At 41.8% G+C, this 16625-nt stretch overlaps 1 protein-coding gene across 1 annotated transcript in view; it reads left to right on the forward strand.

The window, feature by feature from the left end:
• The window catches only part of Gk5 (glycerol kinase 5), a 56860-nt gene that overhangs the window by 38733 nt on the left and 1502 nt on the right, over positions 1-16625 (forward strand). Inside the window, exons 12-15 of the mRNA XM_027410922.2 lie at positions 7719-7813; positions 10111-10214; positions 12829-12888; positions 13923-14056. Of these exons, the coding sequence (XP_027266723.1) occupies positions 7719-7813; positions 10111-10214; positions 12829-12888; positions 13923-14056 (393 nt within the window). The remainder of the gene's footprint in view (positions 1-7718; positions 7814-10110; positions 10215-12828; positions 12889-13922; positions 14057-16625) is intronic.

The raw sequence follows: 16625 nt of genomic DNA on the forward strand, positions 1-16625 counted from the left end.
TATAAAGAGCATTGTTTTACTACCTTTTGGCTTCATGTGTTGAACCCTGAGATGTTTGAACCAGGGAAATGGCTGTTTCCTCAAACACTCAGCACTTCCTCATGGTAAACCTCAGACTTCTTCCTGTGTTTGCAGCATGGGCACATACCTTGCTGAGCAATAGCTTTTCATTTGGGGGCCCTGGGGTCCAACCCAGGGTCTTGCGAATGATTCCAGGAACCCCTGAATATATAGTTTTTTTTTTTTCTTTCACTAGTGAAGTTTATAGTAATTTTGTTTTTCAGTGAGTAGTTCTTGCCGGACGGTGGTGGCACACGCCTTCACTCCCAGCACTCAGGAGGCAGAGGCAGGCAGATCTGTGAGTTCGAGACCAGCCTGGTCTACAAAAGCTATTTCCAGGACAGCCTCCAAAGCCACAGAGAAACTCTGTCTCGAAAAACCAGGAAAAAAAAGGGGGGGGTAATTTTTTTGCTATTTGCTACCCTCCCATGACTGAAATGAGAGGAGTCTTTACTGTCTTCCTTTTCCATACTCCCAGAGGCTGTGTTTCTCCTATTTGTTTCTTCAGTCTTTACCTCACTTACCCAGGATAATCTGTCATCCTGCCTCCAGTTTTACTGATTTGTACCTTTGTCATCTCCATCTTTTGAGCCCATCCAGTGAATCCATATTTTTATTATTAGTTTTTCATTTCTGAAATCTTCATTTGGCTGGTCTTCATATCTTCTATTTTTTTAATTGAGGAAAAGAATTTTTTGTAACCATTTATTTTGGTTTTATATGTATGCTTATACCATATATGTGCCTGGGCCCTCAGAGGCCAGAAGAAGACATCAGATTCCCCTGGAGCTGGAGTTACAGACAGTTGAGCTGCCATGTGGGTGCTGGGAATCAAACCTTAGTCCCCTATGAAAACAGCCAGTGCTTTTAACCACAGATCCATCTATTTTTTTTAACCATCTCCCTTCTGGTTTTTCGCTGCACTTCCTGTCTTTTGTTTCAAGTCTACTGCTCAGATGGTGACCCTAACAGCTTTCTTGAAGTTTTTCTCTGATAATCTCAATGTCTATGGCATCTTGGGTTTATTGTCTATTTCCTTGCAAGAGAGACAAGTAATTAATTTTAAGGTGTTTCTGATGTTACACTATTTATGAGACGCTTGTTTAAATCCTATGGGGAATTTTGTTATTTTTCATTTATTTATTTATTTGTTTGTTTGTTTATGGTTTTTTAAGTCAGGGTTTCTCTGTGTAGCTTTGGCGCCTATTCTGGCATTTGTTCTGTAGACCAGGCTGGCCTTGAACTCAGAGATCCAAGTGCTGGGATTAAAGGCTGTGCCACCACTGTCTGGCTAAGTTTTTCTTTTTAAATTAGTGTTTTATTTATTTATTTTCTGCTCATGAATGTTTTGCCTGGTGCTCATGGAGGTCAGAAGAGGCTGTCAGATCTCTTAGAACTGGAATTATGGATGGGTGCTAACCACCATGTTAACTGGGAACTGAATCCAATAATAGGTTTTCTGTAACTCGATAATAGGATTCTCCACACAGTAAGCCAGATCAAGCCAAACTGAAAAAGCAAAAGAACAGGTATATCTGAGCAAAGCAACTCCCAGATGAGTCCTGCGGCCCCAGAGATTGGAGCTGGAGAAATTACTTAGCGGAACTAAAGCAGGGAGCTTATATACCCTGTAGGTGAGGGGTGATCACATGTGCACACAGGGTGGATGTGGAGTCTTGGGCTACTGGCAACTTCAGAGGAGGAGCTGCTACAGCTGCCAGGAATGCAGAACTGGGCTTTTTGGCACTTTTTCTTTCTTGGGGATTCTCTGAAAGGGTGGGGTTTGGAGAGAGAGGAATGGGGCTTTCCGCATGAAGCAGGAGTGAACTGGAAGTTCCAGCCGAACACCCAGGTCCTCTGCAAGATCAACAAGAGCTCTCAACCACTGAGCCATCCCTGCAGCTCCTTAAGTTGTTTCTGTAGGATGGGCTTCCATTGTCCGTTCGGTGTTCTATGCATTTGTTCTGCTGTTGGCCTCTGTCTCATTTGTACCACCTGACGGCCAATCTTGGCAGTCTTCTGTCTAAAGGTTTGTTAGAAATTATTTTGGTTTGTTATCTGTGGTCACATCTTCTTCACATGGTCAGCTCTGGGTGGAGAGGGAGGTCAAGCCTTTAAAAAAGATCTTTGCAAGGTAATTGTCTTGAATGCCTTTCTTTCAGGGATCTCCTTAACAGTTTGGCCTCATGTACTTTGGTGTTCTGGCTAGGCAGTGTGTTTTAGTCTCCCTCTGCTGATCACATTCTGTAACTACTTCTATCTACTCGGCAAGAGGGGTGAGAGAGGAAAGGAAAAAAGAAAGGGAAAGCCCTGTCTGTGCGCTCTTAACCTGACAATTTTTCCCCCAGTTTTTTCCCTTTTATTGAAAATGTTTTTTTGAGGGTTTTCCCCTTACATAATATGTCCTGAATATGGTTTTCCCTTGAATGAAAAAAATGAGGACATGACCGCTTCTAGGTATGGGTTGAAGAGAAAGTTCATTGTATATAAAAGGGAAAGTTTATTGTAGAAAGTTTATTGTAGATAAAAGACATCTAGAAGGGTCCAGACTGAACTGGGCCATGAGAGGAGAGAGACTGGAAGAGAAGAGAGAGAGGAACAGGAGAGGAGCCATGGGCCAAAAGGCCAAGAGACCATACAGCCAAAATGGCTGAGGTTGTATCGGGCAGAGCAGTTATGGTGCTGGGAGTGAAGCTTAGGAGCTGCAGAGTTTGAGGTAGGGGGCAGGGTGAGAAGTGTTGATGAGCCAGGACTTTGCCACAGGTTGGGACTGAGGGACGCTGGTGGCTAGAATCCGCCTTGATATGTTAAACAGGCACCTCAGTTAGTCCTTTGTCCCAGGTTTGAGACCTAACACCCCTCCTTTCCATTTGTTCCCACCTCCCCTCCCACCTGGATCCATTCCCTTTCTGTCTCTCTTTAGAAATGGTCTTCTAAAGGATAACAATAAAATATAATACAAAAGATAAAACGAAAGAAAACTAACATATTAGAATTGGACAAGGCAAACAGAAGGAAAGGAGTCTAAAAAAGGCACAAGAGGCCGGGCAGTAGTGGCACTCGGGAGGCAGAGGCAGGCGGATCTCTGTGAGGCCAGCCTGGTCTACAGATGGAGTTCCAGGACAGGCTCCAGAAGCTACACAAAAAAAAAACCCTATCTGGGAAAAACAAAGAAACAAAAGAATCAGAGAGACCATAGTTTGGATACTCAGGTGTCCCATAAAAACAACAAACTGAAAACCATACTATAAAAAATATTTTTAGTTTTATGCCAGGCATAGTGATATATACCTTTCATCTCAGCACTAGGGAGGCAGAGGCAGGTGAGAATCTGTGAGTTCACATCTGGCCTGATCTACATAGTGAGTTCTAGGACAGCCAGGGTTATACAGTGAGACCCTGTCTTAAAAGAAAAAAAAAATGTTTTTTTTTAATATTTTTTATAATTTATTTAACTTTTATGTGCATTGGTATAAAGGTGTCAGATCCCCTGGAACTGGAGTTACAGTTATGGGCTACCATGTGGGTGTTGGGAATTGAACCCAGGTCCTCTGGAAGAACAGCCAGTGCTCTTAATCACTGAGCCACCTCCAGCCCCCCCACAAGGTTTTAATTTTTTTATTGTGTCTGTGTATGGTACATACTTGTGTGTATGTACAAAGGCCAGCGAGAATGTCAAGTATCTCCTTCTATCTTGCTTTGATATATGTTTTTTCCTAACTTTTTAAAAAATATGTATTTATGTATTTATTTATTTGACCTGTGTGAATGTTTTGCCTGCATGTACATCCGTGTATCAAGTGCATGCCTGGTGTCCTCGGAGGCCAGGAGAGGCAATGGAGGTCCTGAAACTAAAATTAGAGATGGTTGTGAGCCACAAAGTGGGTGATGGGAATCAAATCTGGGGCCTCTGGAAGAGCAGCCAGTGCCCTTAACTACTGATCCATCTTTCCAGCCCTGATTTATTCCTTATAAGGCAGGGTCTCTCACTGAAGGCAAAACTCACCTGTTTAGCTAGGTTGGCTGCTCAGTGAACCTGCCCTGGTAATGCTAGAGTTACAGGCTTGTGAAACCATGGCCGATTTTTATGGGTCCAGCGTATTTGAACTTCTGTCCTCACGCTTGCACAGCTAGGACACTTACCGACTGAGCCATCTCCTGAGCCCTCATCCTGAAATTTTGTTAAGACTGATACTGTGTGTATTGCCAGACATAGGGCTACCTGGAGTGGATATACCACCTTCCCCTGTACTCAGATTCCCCTACCTCATCCTCTTGCTGGCAGCTGTGTGCCTGGGCTGTGAGGTTATGGTTGCTCTTACCATAGGAGGTTGGACCTGAAAGAAAAAAAGGAAAAAAAAAAAATCAGCGGGGCATTGCTGGTGCACGCCTTTAATCCCAGCACTCAGGAGGCAGAGGCAGGTGATCTCTGTGAGTTCAAGGCCAGCCTGGTCTACAGGGCAAGTGCCAGGATAGGCTCTAAAGCCACAGAGAAACCCTGTCTCGAAAAACCAAAAAGAAAAAAGAAAGGAAAAAAGAAAAAAATCTAAGGGTGTAAATATGTGATTTTGAAATACCAGATTTATTTTGATCTGTCATCTGGACGTTTTGACCAAATGGATAAAACTTAATGGATCTGATACCTGTCAAGTTGAGTAAAGTTTGTAGGCATTATATTGATAGATTAATTGCAGTATTAGGGAGCAAACCTTGCATGTTCTAGACAGGGACTTAGCTGCACACTCAACCAAAAATGATCTTTATTAACTTGAGTTTCAGCACTGATTCTCTTTGTCTTTCTTTTCTTAGTGTAACAAACCCAATAGTGAAATGAAGCCACTTCAGTTAAGGTGTGATGTGACAGCACTATCTGCTTGACTGGTTTTTCACCTGAACTCTGCTACTCTCTCATTCAGAGGTTATTATACTTCAGGCTGGGAGTTTAGCTCAGTTGGTAGAGCATTTGCCTAAGGTGCACAGAATCCTGAATTTGATCCCAGAACTGCAGGAATTGAGTATGATAGTGTAATCCCAGCATAATAGGACAGGTAGAAGCAGGACGTCAGGGATTCAGGGTCATCCTTGGTTACACAGAGAGTTCTAGGCCAACCTGGGCTACATAAAACTGTGTATTAAAAAAGAAAAGAAAAAAAGATGTGTGAATGGCACATGGTTGTAAGGATGAAGTTATTCAAGACCATCAATGGCTATATGTCAAGTTTTAGGGCAGCCTGGACTACATGAGACCCCATTTTTTTTAAATGGCTACCTCGTTCATAGAGGGTCAAGTTCAGAGGTTTATATCTAAATGAAAAATCTTTAACATAGTAAATAGGGAAGTGAGACTCAGACTGTCATGGAAACCACCAAAATAGCTAAAACGAAAAAAAAACGTCAATGTTAAATACTGGGAAGAAGATGAAGTCAATGGAAATCTTGAGCCAACCACTTTAAATAGTTATTCAGCAGTCTTGCCAAAGCCAGCTGTAAATATGAGGCTCTTTTAACTACCTATTCTATTCATTGGTATTAATAAACACAAAAATATCAGCCACTTCCACTGAAAAGAATGCACACAACTGTTCAGCATGGCCAAACACCAGAAACTCCCCCATATTCTTACAGAATAGACTTATAAGTTATGTAATCTCACAATGAAATTCTGTGTGGTGTGGGAATAAGTGGATTACAAACACCTATGTGCTGCCCCGAGGCTCATTTACCTCGTGTATGTGTTTCCCACCCTGCTCGCTCTGTGTCTCATGGCATCTCCTCCTGACTCCGTCATTCTCCCCAGCATTCTCTCTGCCCTGAAAACCCTGCCTAGCCATCAGCCAATCATCTTTTTATTAACAATGAAAGCAACACATCTTCACAGTGTACAGAAGATTTATCCCACCGCAACTTACCATGCACAAGACCCTGGGTCTTTTGTCCACAGCACTAGACAAAAGAATTCTATCAATCTTGGACTTTTTTTTTTTTTTTTTTATTTAACAGGGTTTCTCTGTGTAGCCCTGGCTGCCCTGGAAGTTGCTTTGTAGACCATGCTAGCCTTGAATTTAGAGACCCAAGTACTTCTGTTGGGATTAAAGCTGTGTGCCTTTTTCTTTTCTACCTTTTTTCCCTCTGTAGGATTTTTGTTTGTTTGTTTTGGGTTTCTTTTTGGTTTGTTTGTTTGTTTGGTAGGGTCTCGTGTAGCCCTGGCTGGCTTTGAATTTGATATATAGCTGAAGATGCCCTGAACTCCCAGTCCTCCTGCCTCAGCCTCCTGGATTTGGACATTTTCCCAATATGCAATACATTTCAGTAAAAACTTTAATGACTGAATTAAGACTCGATTCCTTTTGTTTGCTTGTTTTGTAAAAGAGTGACCTTTAGTCTATTACTGCTCCCTTATTGAACTCATTAAATGAGAAGGTTTTTTTTTGTTTGTTTGTTTTTTTCGCTTGATCAAGTGGATCTAGATCTTGTAGATCAGGCTGGTCTCGAATTCCCCTGCCTCTGCCTCCCGAGTGCTGGGATTAAAGGCTTACACCACCACTGCCTGGCTTCAAGTGAAGTTTCTATAGGTAGAGGATTCCAGTGTCCAAAAACCTGGGGTGTGTTTTAACTCTGAATCTTTTTGTTGTTGGGTTTTGTTTGTTTATTTTGTGGGTGTTTTTTTTTATTTTTTTAATTTTTTTAGTGTGTGTGTGTGTGTGTGTGTGTGTGTGTGTGTGTGTGTGTGTGGCGCGCGCGCGCGCGCGCGCATGTGTGTGTGCGCGCACGAGCGCACGTGCTGAGAATTAAACCCATAGCCTCCTGCATATGAAACACATTAAGGTACCCACTCGGTGTACCCCTGAGCTGTACTGCCAGCCAAAGGAGAATAATCTTTGGTTTGTTGCTTTCGAAACAGGATCTTACTGTATAGCCCAGGCTATCCTTGAACCTATATGGTGGTTCTCCTGCCTTAGCTTTCCAAGTACTGAGATTGCAGGTATACATCACTATGTCCAGTTGGAAATAATATATAATGACAACAACTGTTGTAAAGCGGCGACCGAGAGAAAGACACCATGCCACAGAGTTCAAGCAGAGGGGTGTTTTTATTAGGGAAAGGAACCATAAAAAGGGGAAAGGGAAGGGTGAAGAGCAGCAGGAGAGAGGAGAAAGAGGTGGGGGGCAGACAGGCAGAGAGAGGGAGAGAAAGGAAAAGAGAGAAAGAGATGGGAGGTGGGCAGGGCCCTTTTGAAAGGGAACATAGTGAATAGGCGCAGGTGGTGCTCTTAGTGGCTGCAGCTGAGGGTGTCAGAACCTCAAGGACAGGCCAGTACAGATGCCTAAATACTAACAACAACAGCAAACAAACATAAAAAAAAAAAAAAAACAACCAACCCATAGAATGGATTCTTCAACTTACCCAAATACCTTTAATGAAAAAAAAAATAAGGCCTGCTACATACAGAACTTATCTAGAAGGACCTTTAGGGGTGTCTCCCTGTCCAAACCTTTGCTGTAAACCTTTGCACAGTGAAAGGTTGCCTCTTGTGTTGACCCTTTTAAATGAAAAGCTTTTGTGTTCTAGTCCAAATTTGTGGTTGTGCAATGTGATTCTGTTTGTCCCTCCCCAACTGCTTCCTTTTATTTTAGAGTTTTGTTGTTTGTTTTTGCAGATCTTTTCACAGATGCTGCTGAGACTGAGAAAATGGCCCTGAGTCTGGAAGATTCTGAAGGGGTTTATTTTGTTCCATCGTTTAATGGATTGCAGGTATTTTCTTACAGAGTTACAGCATTGGCAAACAGTTTCTCCTCCAGCCATACCCCAAATTACACAGCTGTTCTTCTGTTACCTGAATGAGTAATCAGGCCTGGCAGGAAAGGTACATTCTAGGACAGGGAAAATATGCCAAGTTAGCACAGATTCTATCGGGGAGCAGTGTGATCTCTATATGAGACCCTGATAGTTTGGCTGCATTACAGAATTCAGCTGCTGTCAACTTTCAGTTCTATGGAAGTGGGGACTAAAAGTTATCAGGTTTGTTATAGAACTTTAATATGGCCTACGGTTGAGTTATAAATAGGCACTTCTGGGTTGTTAGGCAGTGTGTATCAGCAAATGGGTATTCTTTACTTAGAGAAAGTATACTGTTGAGAATTAGAAAAATGATGTCACTGGCCCTGGTGGTACACAACTTTAATCTCATAACCAGCACTTTGGAGACAGAGGCAGGAAGATCTATGTAAACTCAAGGCCAGCTAGGACTATATAGAGAGGCCCTGTCTCAAAAACAAAACAAAGAAAGAGAAAAAAATAATGACATCATGGCACTCATATAAACCTATGCATTTATTCTGAACTTTATCTAAAGGTTTCATTAGCTTTTCCCCAAAAATCAAACTTTATTTTTGGGGCTGGAGAGATGGCTCAGCAGTTAAGAGCACTGATTGTTTTTCCAGAGTTCCTGAGTTCAATTCCCAGCAATCACACGGTGGCTCACAACCACCTTGAATGAGATCTGGTGCCCTCTGCTGGCATGCAGGCAGAAGACTGTATACATAATAAATAAATAAAATCTTTAAAAACAAAACAAACAAAAACCTTTATTTTCAACTGTTTTTGGTGTGGGTGTTTCGAGACAGGGTTTCTCTGTGGCTTTGGAGATTGTCCTGTAACTCACTCTGTAGACCAGGCTGGCCTTGCACTCATAGAGATCTGCCTGCCTCTGCCTCCTGAGTGCTGGGATTAAAGGGGTGTGCCACCAACACCTGGCTTCTTTTCAACTTTTATGGTAGACAGACTATGGTTTACTTGGACTGATCAAAAGCGAACCCAGTAAAAGGTCTGACTTTGAAATACTTAATTTTATATCTAATTAACAGAGTTGTATGTGCCTCTGGCTTAGAATGCTGTCACAAAGATTTAGGAAATGTTTTCAGGTGTAGAATTAACAAAATTAACTGGGCAGTGGTGGGGCCAGCTTGGTCTACAGAGCAAGTTCTAGGACAGCCTGGGCTATACAAAGAAACCCTGTTTCAAGAACAAAACAAACAAAAAAGGGGTTCTAGGACAGCCAGGGCTATTACACAGAGAAAGCGTGTCTCTAAATAAATAAGCACCAAAAACAAAGAAACAAAAAATACTCCTTAAAAAGAAAAACCCAGCTTCTGTAAATAATTTTTTTTCATGGCTGGGCAAGTAGAATATAGCTCTGTTAATAAAACACTTGTCTAGGATGCATTAAGTCTTGACTTGATCTCCAATATTGCATAGAACAGAGGGTGGTGGTGCATGCTTGGAGGATGAGAGAAACCCATGCTCGGGGATTTTATAGTGACTTTGTTTTTGACAACATCTCTATAGCTTCTCCTTGCCGCACACACCTCTAAAATAGTAATAGGGTATACAATGTAAAAGGGGTGAGGGTGGGGATTCAGCTTGCTGCTCTTCCAGAGAGCTAACATTTGCTTCCCAGTTCTCAACAGCCTGTAACTCCAGCTCCAGGGGATCTAGTGCCCCCTGCTGTTATTTACAGGTTCCTGCATACATGTGGCATATACCCACAAGAACATAGACCATACATGAAAATTTTTTTAAAAAATCTGAAAACCTCAAGGTGGTGGCTCCAGCCTGTAATCTCAGCACTTGTGAGGTGGAAGCATGATCAGGGGTTCAAGGATGGCTTTGCTTACATAGTAAATTCAAGACCAGGTTGGCCTCTATGAGAACCCTATCATAAGATAGCAGCCAAGTATGTTGGCACATTCCTTTAATCTCAGCACTTGGGAGGCAGAAGCAGGTGATTTTTCTGGGAGTTTGAGGACAGCCTAGTCTACATAATGAGTTCCAGGCCAGTTTGGGTTACATGGTGAGACCCTGTCCATGCATGCATGCATGCATGAATGAAGGAATGAATGGTTATCTTGTTTAATCAGCTCTTTGGATTGTAATTTATTTTAAATTATTTAAAAGAGCATTCTTCTAGCATGGCTGTGTTTTGTGATCCATATCAAACCTGTAGATGTAATTTAGAATATAAATAATGTCCTTTTCATCTCTTACTTTAGGCCCCATTAAATGACCCCTGTGCGTGTGCCTCTTTTATGGGTTTGAAGCATTCCACCAGTAAATACCATCTCGTCCGAGCAATACTGGAGTCAATAGCTTTCAGGTAAAACCTGCTGAAACTCCCTCTGCCACCTTTGTACTTTGTCATTTCCCTTAGATTTGCTTCCAAACTGAAATTTTCTTTTCTGGTAAAAGGATTTTTTTTTTCCTTTGAGGCAGGGTTTCTCTGTGTAGCTTTGGAGCCTATCCTGGCACTCACTCTGCAGACCAGGCTGGCCTCGAACTCACAGAGATCCGTCTGCCTCTGCCTCCCGAGTGCTGGGATTAAAGGCGTGTGCCACCAATGCCCAGCTTAGGATTCTTTTTAAATATATGGATTTTTAAATTTTGCGAGTGCTTGAATATGTGTATGATGTGTGCTGCATTCATGCAGAAGCTATCAGAGGACAAAGATGTGTTGGATCCCCTGAAACTGGAGTTATTGACAGATGTGAGCTGCCATGTGGGTGCTGGGAACTGAACCCAGGTCCTCTGCAAGAGCAGCCAGTGCTCTTAAACACTGAGCCATCCCTCCAGCTCTTGAAGGGTTGTTTTAATTTTTGTTTTTTTGGCTTTTTTTTTTTTTTTTGAGACAGGATTTTAAACTGCTCAGGCTAGCCTGAAACTCATCTTGTATGCCTTCAAAATCATGGGGAACCTCTTGTTTGGTCTCCCTAGTCCAGAAATTACAGGTGTGAGCAGCTTAATTCTATAAAGTGAAAGAGAAGCTTTCCTTAATTTCATTTATTTAAGAGTGTTTATTTTATGATTGACTAATGTATGTGTATTTGGGTAGATATGTTTATGCACCATGGAGGCCAAAAGACAACTCTGTGCAGTCAGTACTCTCCTCCCACTCTTATGTGCCTTCTTGGGTCTAATGAAGGTCCCAAGATGGCAAGCACCCTTTCCTGCTAAGCTGCCTTCTAGCACTCTTAATTTTAATTAAATCATTAAACTTATGCCTTCAATGTAGTGTGTGTATATGATTTCAAATTTTTATTTTATTTTCTAAAAATCTAAATTTTATGTTATGTGTATGGATGCCCTGCCTGAATCTATGTCTGTCCATCATGTTCATTCCTGGTGCCTACAGAAGCTAGAAGAAGGTGTCAGATCCCCTGGAACCAGACTTCCAGACTGTTGTGAGCCTCCATTTGGGTCCTGGGAATTGAACCCAGCTCTCCTGGAAGATCACCAAGTGCTTCTAACCACTGAGCCATCTCTCCAGCCCCTCAATTCAGTATATGGTACACATGATATAATCTGTTCTTGTGGCTGTATTTAATGGTACCAGTACCACTTAGATTTGATACATAAAATGGAATGATTTTTTTTTAAGATAGACCAGGCTAGGAATATAGCTCAGTAATAGAGCTTGTACTTCGAGTATGTGAGGGTCTCAATCTTATCTCTATGATTCTCACAAGGGAGAATTCAAATCACAGCAATCTGTTACACCCAAAGACTGGGTAGTAAGAATTATTCTTTATGTGTTTCTCCTGGTCTTTTGATTATTGGACAAGTGTAGTATATGGTTAATACCAGTTGTCAGCTTGAAATCTCTGGTCTTGTGTACAAGGGCGTTTTAGAGTAGGTTAGGTGAGGCAGGGAGACCTGCTCTAACTGTCAACTAAGCCCAGGATGCATTTCTCTCTGCTTCCTGGCTGTGGATGTGCCGCACACCTCTATTGCCCCAGACTTCCTGTTGTCATTGATTGTGCCCTCTAACTGTGACCACATATTAACTCTTCCCTCATTAAGTTTCTTTCTGTCACTTATTTTATCATTGCAATGAGAAAAGTCACTAGTACTTGGGAGGCAGTGGCAGGTGGATCTCTGTGAGTTTAAAGCCAGCCTGGTCTACAGAGTGAGTTCCAGGCCAGCCGGGGATACATAATGAAATCTTGTCTTAGGGGGAAAAAAAAGTTTAAAAAAAGGAACTGTCACCAGGTGTGAGGTCACATGCCTATAATCCTAAAACCTTAGGATGTAAAAGCAATAGGATCAGGGGACATGGGACAGCCCTGGCTACATAGGGAAGGAGTTCAAGGCAATACTGGCTAGGTGAGACTCTGTTTCATAAAAATATATATAATAATAATTGGGAACTGGGAGAATATCTCAGTGGTTAAGAGCACTGGTTGCTCTTGCACAGGATCCAGGTTTGGTTCCCAGCACCTGAATGCAGCTCACAACCATCTCTGATGTCCAGGGGCTCTGATGTCCTTGTCTTGTCTCATAGATACCTCACTCCCACTGTGCACATACACACCTACAGGGTAAATTCCCATACCCTTACAGAGTAACTAAATCTTCCACTGTGCACATATACACCTACAGGCAAAATTCCCATACACTTACAAAGTAAATAAATCTTCAAAAAATAATTGAATTCTCATAAATAAAGAGTGTTTCTTTCATCTAAAGTAATTTTTATGAATACAAAATGATACATTTGGTACTTTTACATGTTGTTTGAATATATCATAGTAAGGGCTACCAAATAGATAATTGCTTGAATGCTCCTTTATAGACTGCCAATAAATTAAACCTAGTTGTAAAATAATCATTTATCAAGTAAATAAAACCATAACTCTTATTTGTTTGCAATATCAGCATGAAATACAGAATTATGACATGAATATGCTCTCAATAGTTATCTTGTCTTTGACTAGGAACAAGCAGTTATATGATATGATGCAGAGGGAAATCCAGATCCCAGTCACGAATATCCGGTATGTAAGCTTTGTTTATAACAGGTCCAGTTAGGAGCTACAAAGTCAGCCTGGTGAATTAGCTCAGTGTTTGAACATTCCCCTGGGTTTCAGCACCACAAAACAAACTAGAAATTAAAAAAAAAAAAAAAAAGTAGCCATTATTTATTTTCATTTTTTTCTTGACTTCCAAAGCTTATGACTAGTTCTTCAGCAATAAAATTGTTGGTCATAGCAATTTGGAGAGGAAAATGCTAGTTTTAGATTATTGAGACTATAGCACTTAGAAATTTCAGGGATCAGGGTGGGTGGTGGTGCACGCCTTTAATTCCAGCACTTGGGAGGCAGAGGCGGCAGTCGGATCTCTGTGACTTCGAGACTAGCCTGGTCTACGAGAATGAATTCCAGGACAGCCTCCAAAGCCACAGAGAAACCCTGTCTCAAAAACCAAAAAAAAAAAAAAAAAAAAAAGACAGCATGGGTTGAGACCTTGTCGTCCCCCTCCCCCATAAAAAAAATTTCGGGGATCTGTCAAGCATATATATTATATAGAAATCATTAGTGTTTCTTTATTATGTTATCGCTATCCTTTTGTGTGGAAACATCAGATTGTCTTACCTTCTTTAATGTGCAAAGGAATTCTTCTGTTGCCTTAGTTTGTTTTACTCATCATAATTTTGAACTAGCACCTAAACAAATGGGATCTGAGACCTGAATAAAGAACAGTATTTACTTACCAGGCGGTGGTAGCACATTCCTTTAATCAGCTCTTGGGAGGCAGAGGCAGGCAGAGGCAGGCAGATCTCTGAGTTCGAGGCCAGCCTAGTCTACAAAGCAAGTTCCAGAACAGCCAGGACTGCACAGAGAAACCCTGTCTTAAAAAACCAACCAAACAAAATCTCTCCTACTAAAAAACAATAGAAGTGTAGATAGGTTGGGGACACAGCTCAGTGGTACCTGACTCCTAGCCCTCTCCCCTCCCCAAAAGTTAACTTCATAAATCAAACAGTTAATGTTCTCACAGTAACTAGCTTCATGGATCTTGCTTCCCACAGGGCAGACGGAGGAGTGTGTAACAACGCTTTTGTCATGCAGATGACTTCAGACTTGATTAACGAGAGGATAGACAGACCAGCCCATTTCGACATGTCCTGCTTGGGCGCAGCCACCCTGGCTGGCCTTGCTGTTGGTATGTGTGGACTTTACAAAAAACAAGCGCCTTCTTGTAAGCTGTTTCTGCAATAGCTCTGCTCATCTGCAGTCACAAAATTACAGAGAGCACCTGGAAAGTTTGTGTCCACACAGGTGCCTGTAACACATGGACTCACCAGTGGTCCTCTGACCAACCTCCTTTGTGGGTGTGTCAGCCTAACTGTCCTAAATTAACTTCCTAGAAGTACTGTGAGGTAAGGACATTTCAGGGTCAGCAAGGGATGGTCTTGGGATGAACTTTCTCAGTGTACAATGTTAAAGAAAAGAACTGTTAAGTTCAGGGAGTCTCTTGAGGTATGGAAACCACCGTAGTTACCACTTATGGAGGACGTTACAAGGGAGAATGTAGAGCCAGAGAACAGGGTGAAGCCAAGAGGTGAAAACTAATTAAAAGGAAATGCTAGTGAAATTCTAGCTAAACCAACCTAACAGGATTGCCAGATAGCCCCTGGGGTAAACCTTGGGGCCTGGAAGTTGTGGCATTGTTGAAGAGATCAGATGCACTGTGGTGTAAAGTTGGAAAGTTTCTGCCACTAGACCCCTCCTCATTCTAGAAATCAGCCATTCTTTTACTCACAGCTTTTGTTGAGTGTCTTCTACAGGATAGTCACTGCTGGGAATCAAGAAATAAAAGCCTCGGATAGAGGCAGCTGGTGATCAGCTCTGTGATAAACCCAGCAAAGACTGATGGTGTGAAGCCACTGGGGAAGGAGTTCCAGAAGCTGGGGCCTAGCTTCTAACAGAGCAGGTTGAGGGGAAAGTGAGAAGCTGGTGGTTCCAGAGGCTTTGAAATGAAGGCGAAAAGCAAAGTGCTGCTGTAGAGAGAAAGAGGGGTGGCTACTGGGCTCCACAGCGAGACCCCAGGCACAGTGATGCACAGCAGCATCAGAACACACACACACACACACACACACACACACACGCACGCACGCACGCACGCACGCACGCACGCACGCACGCACGCACGCACGCACGCACGAGTACACAGAGATATATACACAGACACACAAATACAAATACAGATATACAAAACCATAAATACACACAGATACATACACAAAGACATATACAAATGCTCTGATTAACAAACTCAGGTGGGTTGAGTTTTATCTACTTCATTAAATCTATATTTAATTCCAAACTTTTGCTTCTCTCAGAAATGTGTGAAGAGTAGGTATATATAGCCTCTAAGTTTTCTAAATTTACCTAGAAACTGGGTTTATTCTAAATATAATTAATAAAATGACACATATATACATGTTTACCTTAAACATAAGTAATAAGTTCTGGAAATAGATTTGTTTTTGTTTTTGTTTTTTGAGACAGGGTTTCTCTGTAGTTTTGGAGGCTGTCCTCGAACTCATAGAGATCTGCCTGTCTCTGCCTCCCAAGTGCTGGGATAAAAGGCTTGTGCCACCATTGCCGGGCTGGAAATAAAATTTTAAAATGTATTATTTATTTACTCTGTGGGCAATCATGCCCTGTAGCCTAGGCTGGTCTCAATCTCAAATTCTCTTGTCTTAAGTCCTCTCAAGTGCTGGTATTAAGAAATGAGTTACTGCACACACACAAAACACACATTTATTTTCATGACTAAATTTATTTACTGATATACAACTGGTATTCACATAAAAAGTATTAGTAGTCATTTGAGTATAGTGCAAATAACTAACTTCATAAATGCAAGAAAATTTTAGAAAAAAAAAGGTGTGATGACAAATGCCTGCCTGTGATTCCAGCACTCCAGAGGTAGATGCAGGAGGATCAAGAATTTCAGGCTGGCCTCAGCAACATGTGTGCTGTCTGAAAATGTGCATGTGTACACATACACACACACCACACTCACATACACACATGTAAAATATCTTTCTGTTGGTAAGAGAAAATGTAATTTGTAAGAAATACTTGAAGGCTGCTTGGTGGCGATACATGCCTTTAATCCCAGCATTCAGAAGGCAGAGTCAGAAGGATCTCTGTAAAATTGAGGCAGTTCCAGGATTGCCAGATTGCTAGGGCTACACAGAGAAACCCTGTCACCAAAAAAACCAAACCAAACCAGAACAAAAAACAAACAAAAAAAGTTGTGGAGACGGGAATGACACTAAAAGAAAAAAAGAAATACTTGAAGTCGAGTCTGGTGTGTTAACACATACCTTTAATCTTAGCTCTGGGATGTGGGCAGGGCATAGATGCAGGCAAATCTCTGAATTTGAGGCTAGCCTGGTCTACAGAGTGAGTTTTAGGACAGCCAGAGCCACACAGAAAAACCCTGTCTTGAAAATCCAAAATAAATAAATAAATGAGCACTTAAGTAGTGAACTTCCTGACAAGACACCTTATCGTTTGAGGTTGTGTTATAGTTATAGATGTGTTCTTCAGTGAGACTCTGTCACCGTTCACACGTGTGTGTGTGTGTGTGTGTGTGTGTGTGTGTGTGTGTGTGTGTGAGAGAGAGAGAGAGAGAGAGAGAGAGAGAGAACACTTGCCTATTGTGTGTGAGGCTCTCTGTTCAATCCCAGGACAAACATGGAAAAATAAAGCTAAGC

The sequence above is a fragment of the Cricetulus griseus genome, chromosome 4, assembly GCF_003668045.3.
Source record: "Cricetulus griseus strain 17A/GY chromosome 4, alternate assembly CriGri-PICRH-1.0, whole genome shotgun sequence".
In the NCBI taxonomy this organism is placed as follows: Eukaryota; Metazoa; Chordata; class Mammalia; order Rodentia; family Cricetidae; genus Cricetulus; species Cricetulus griseus.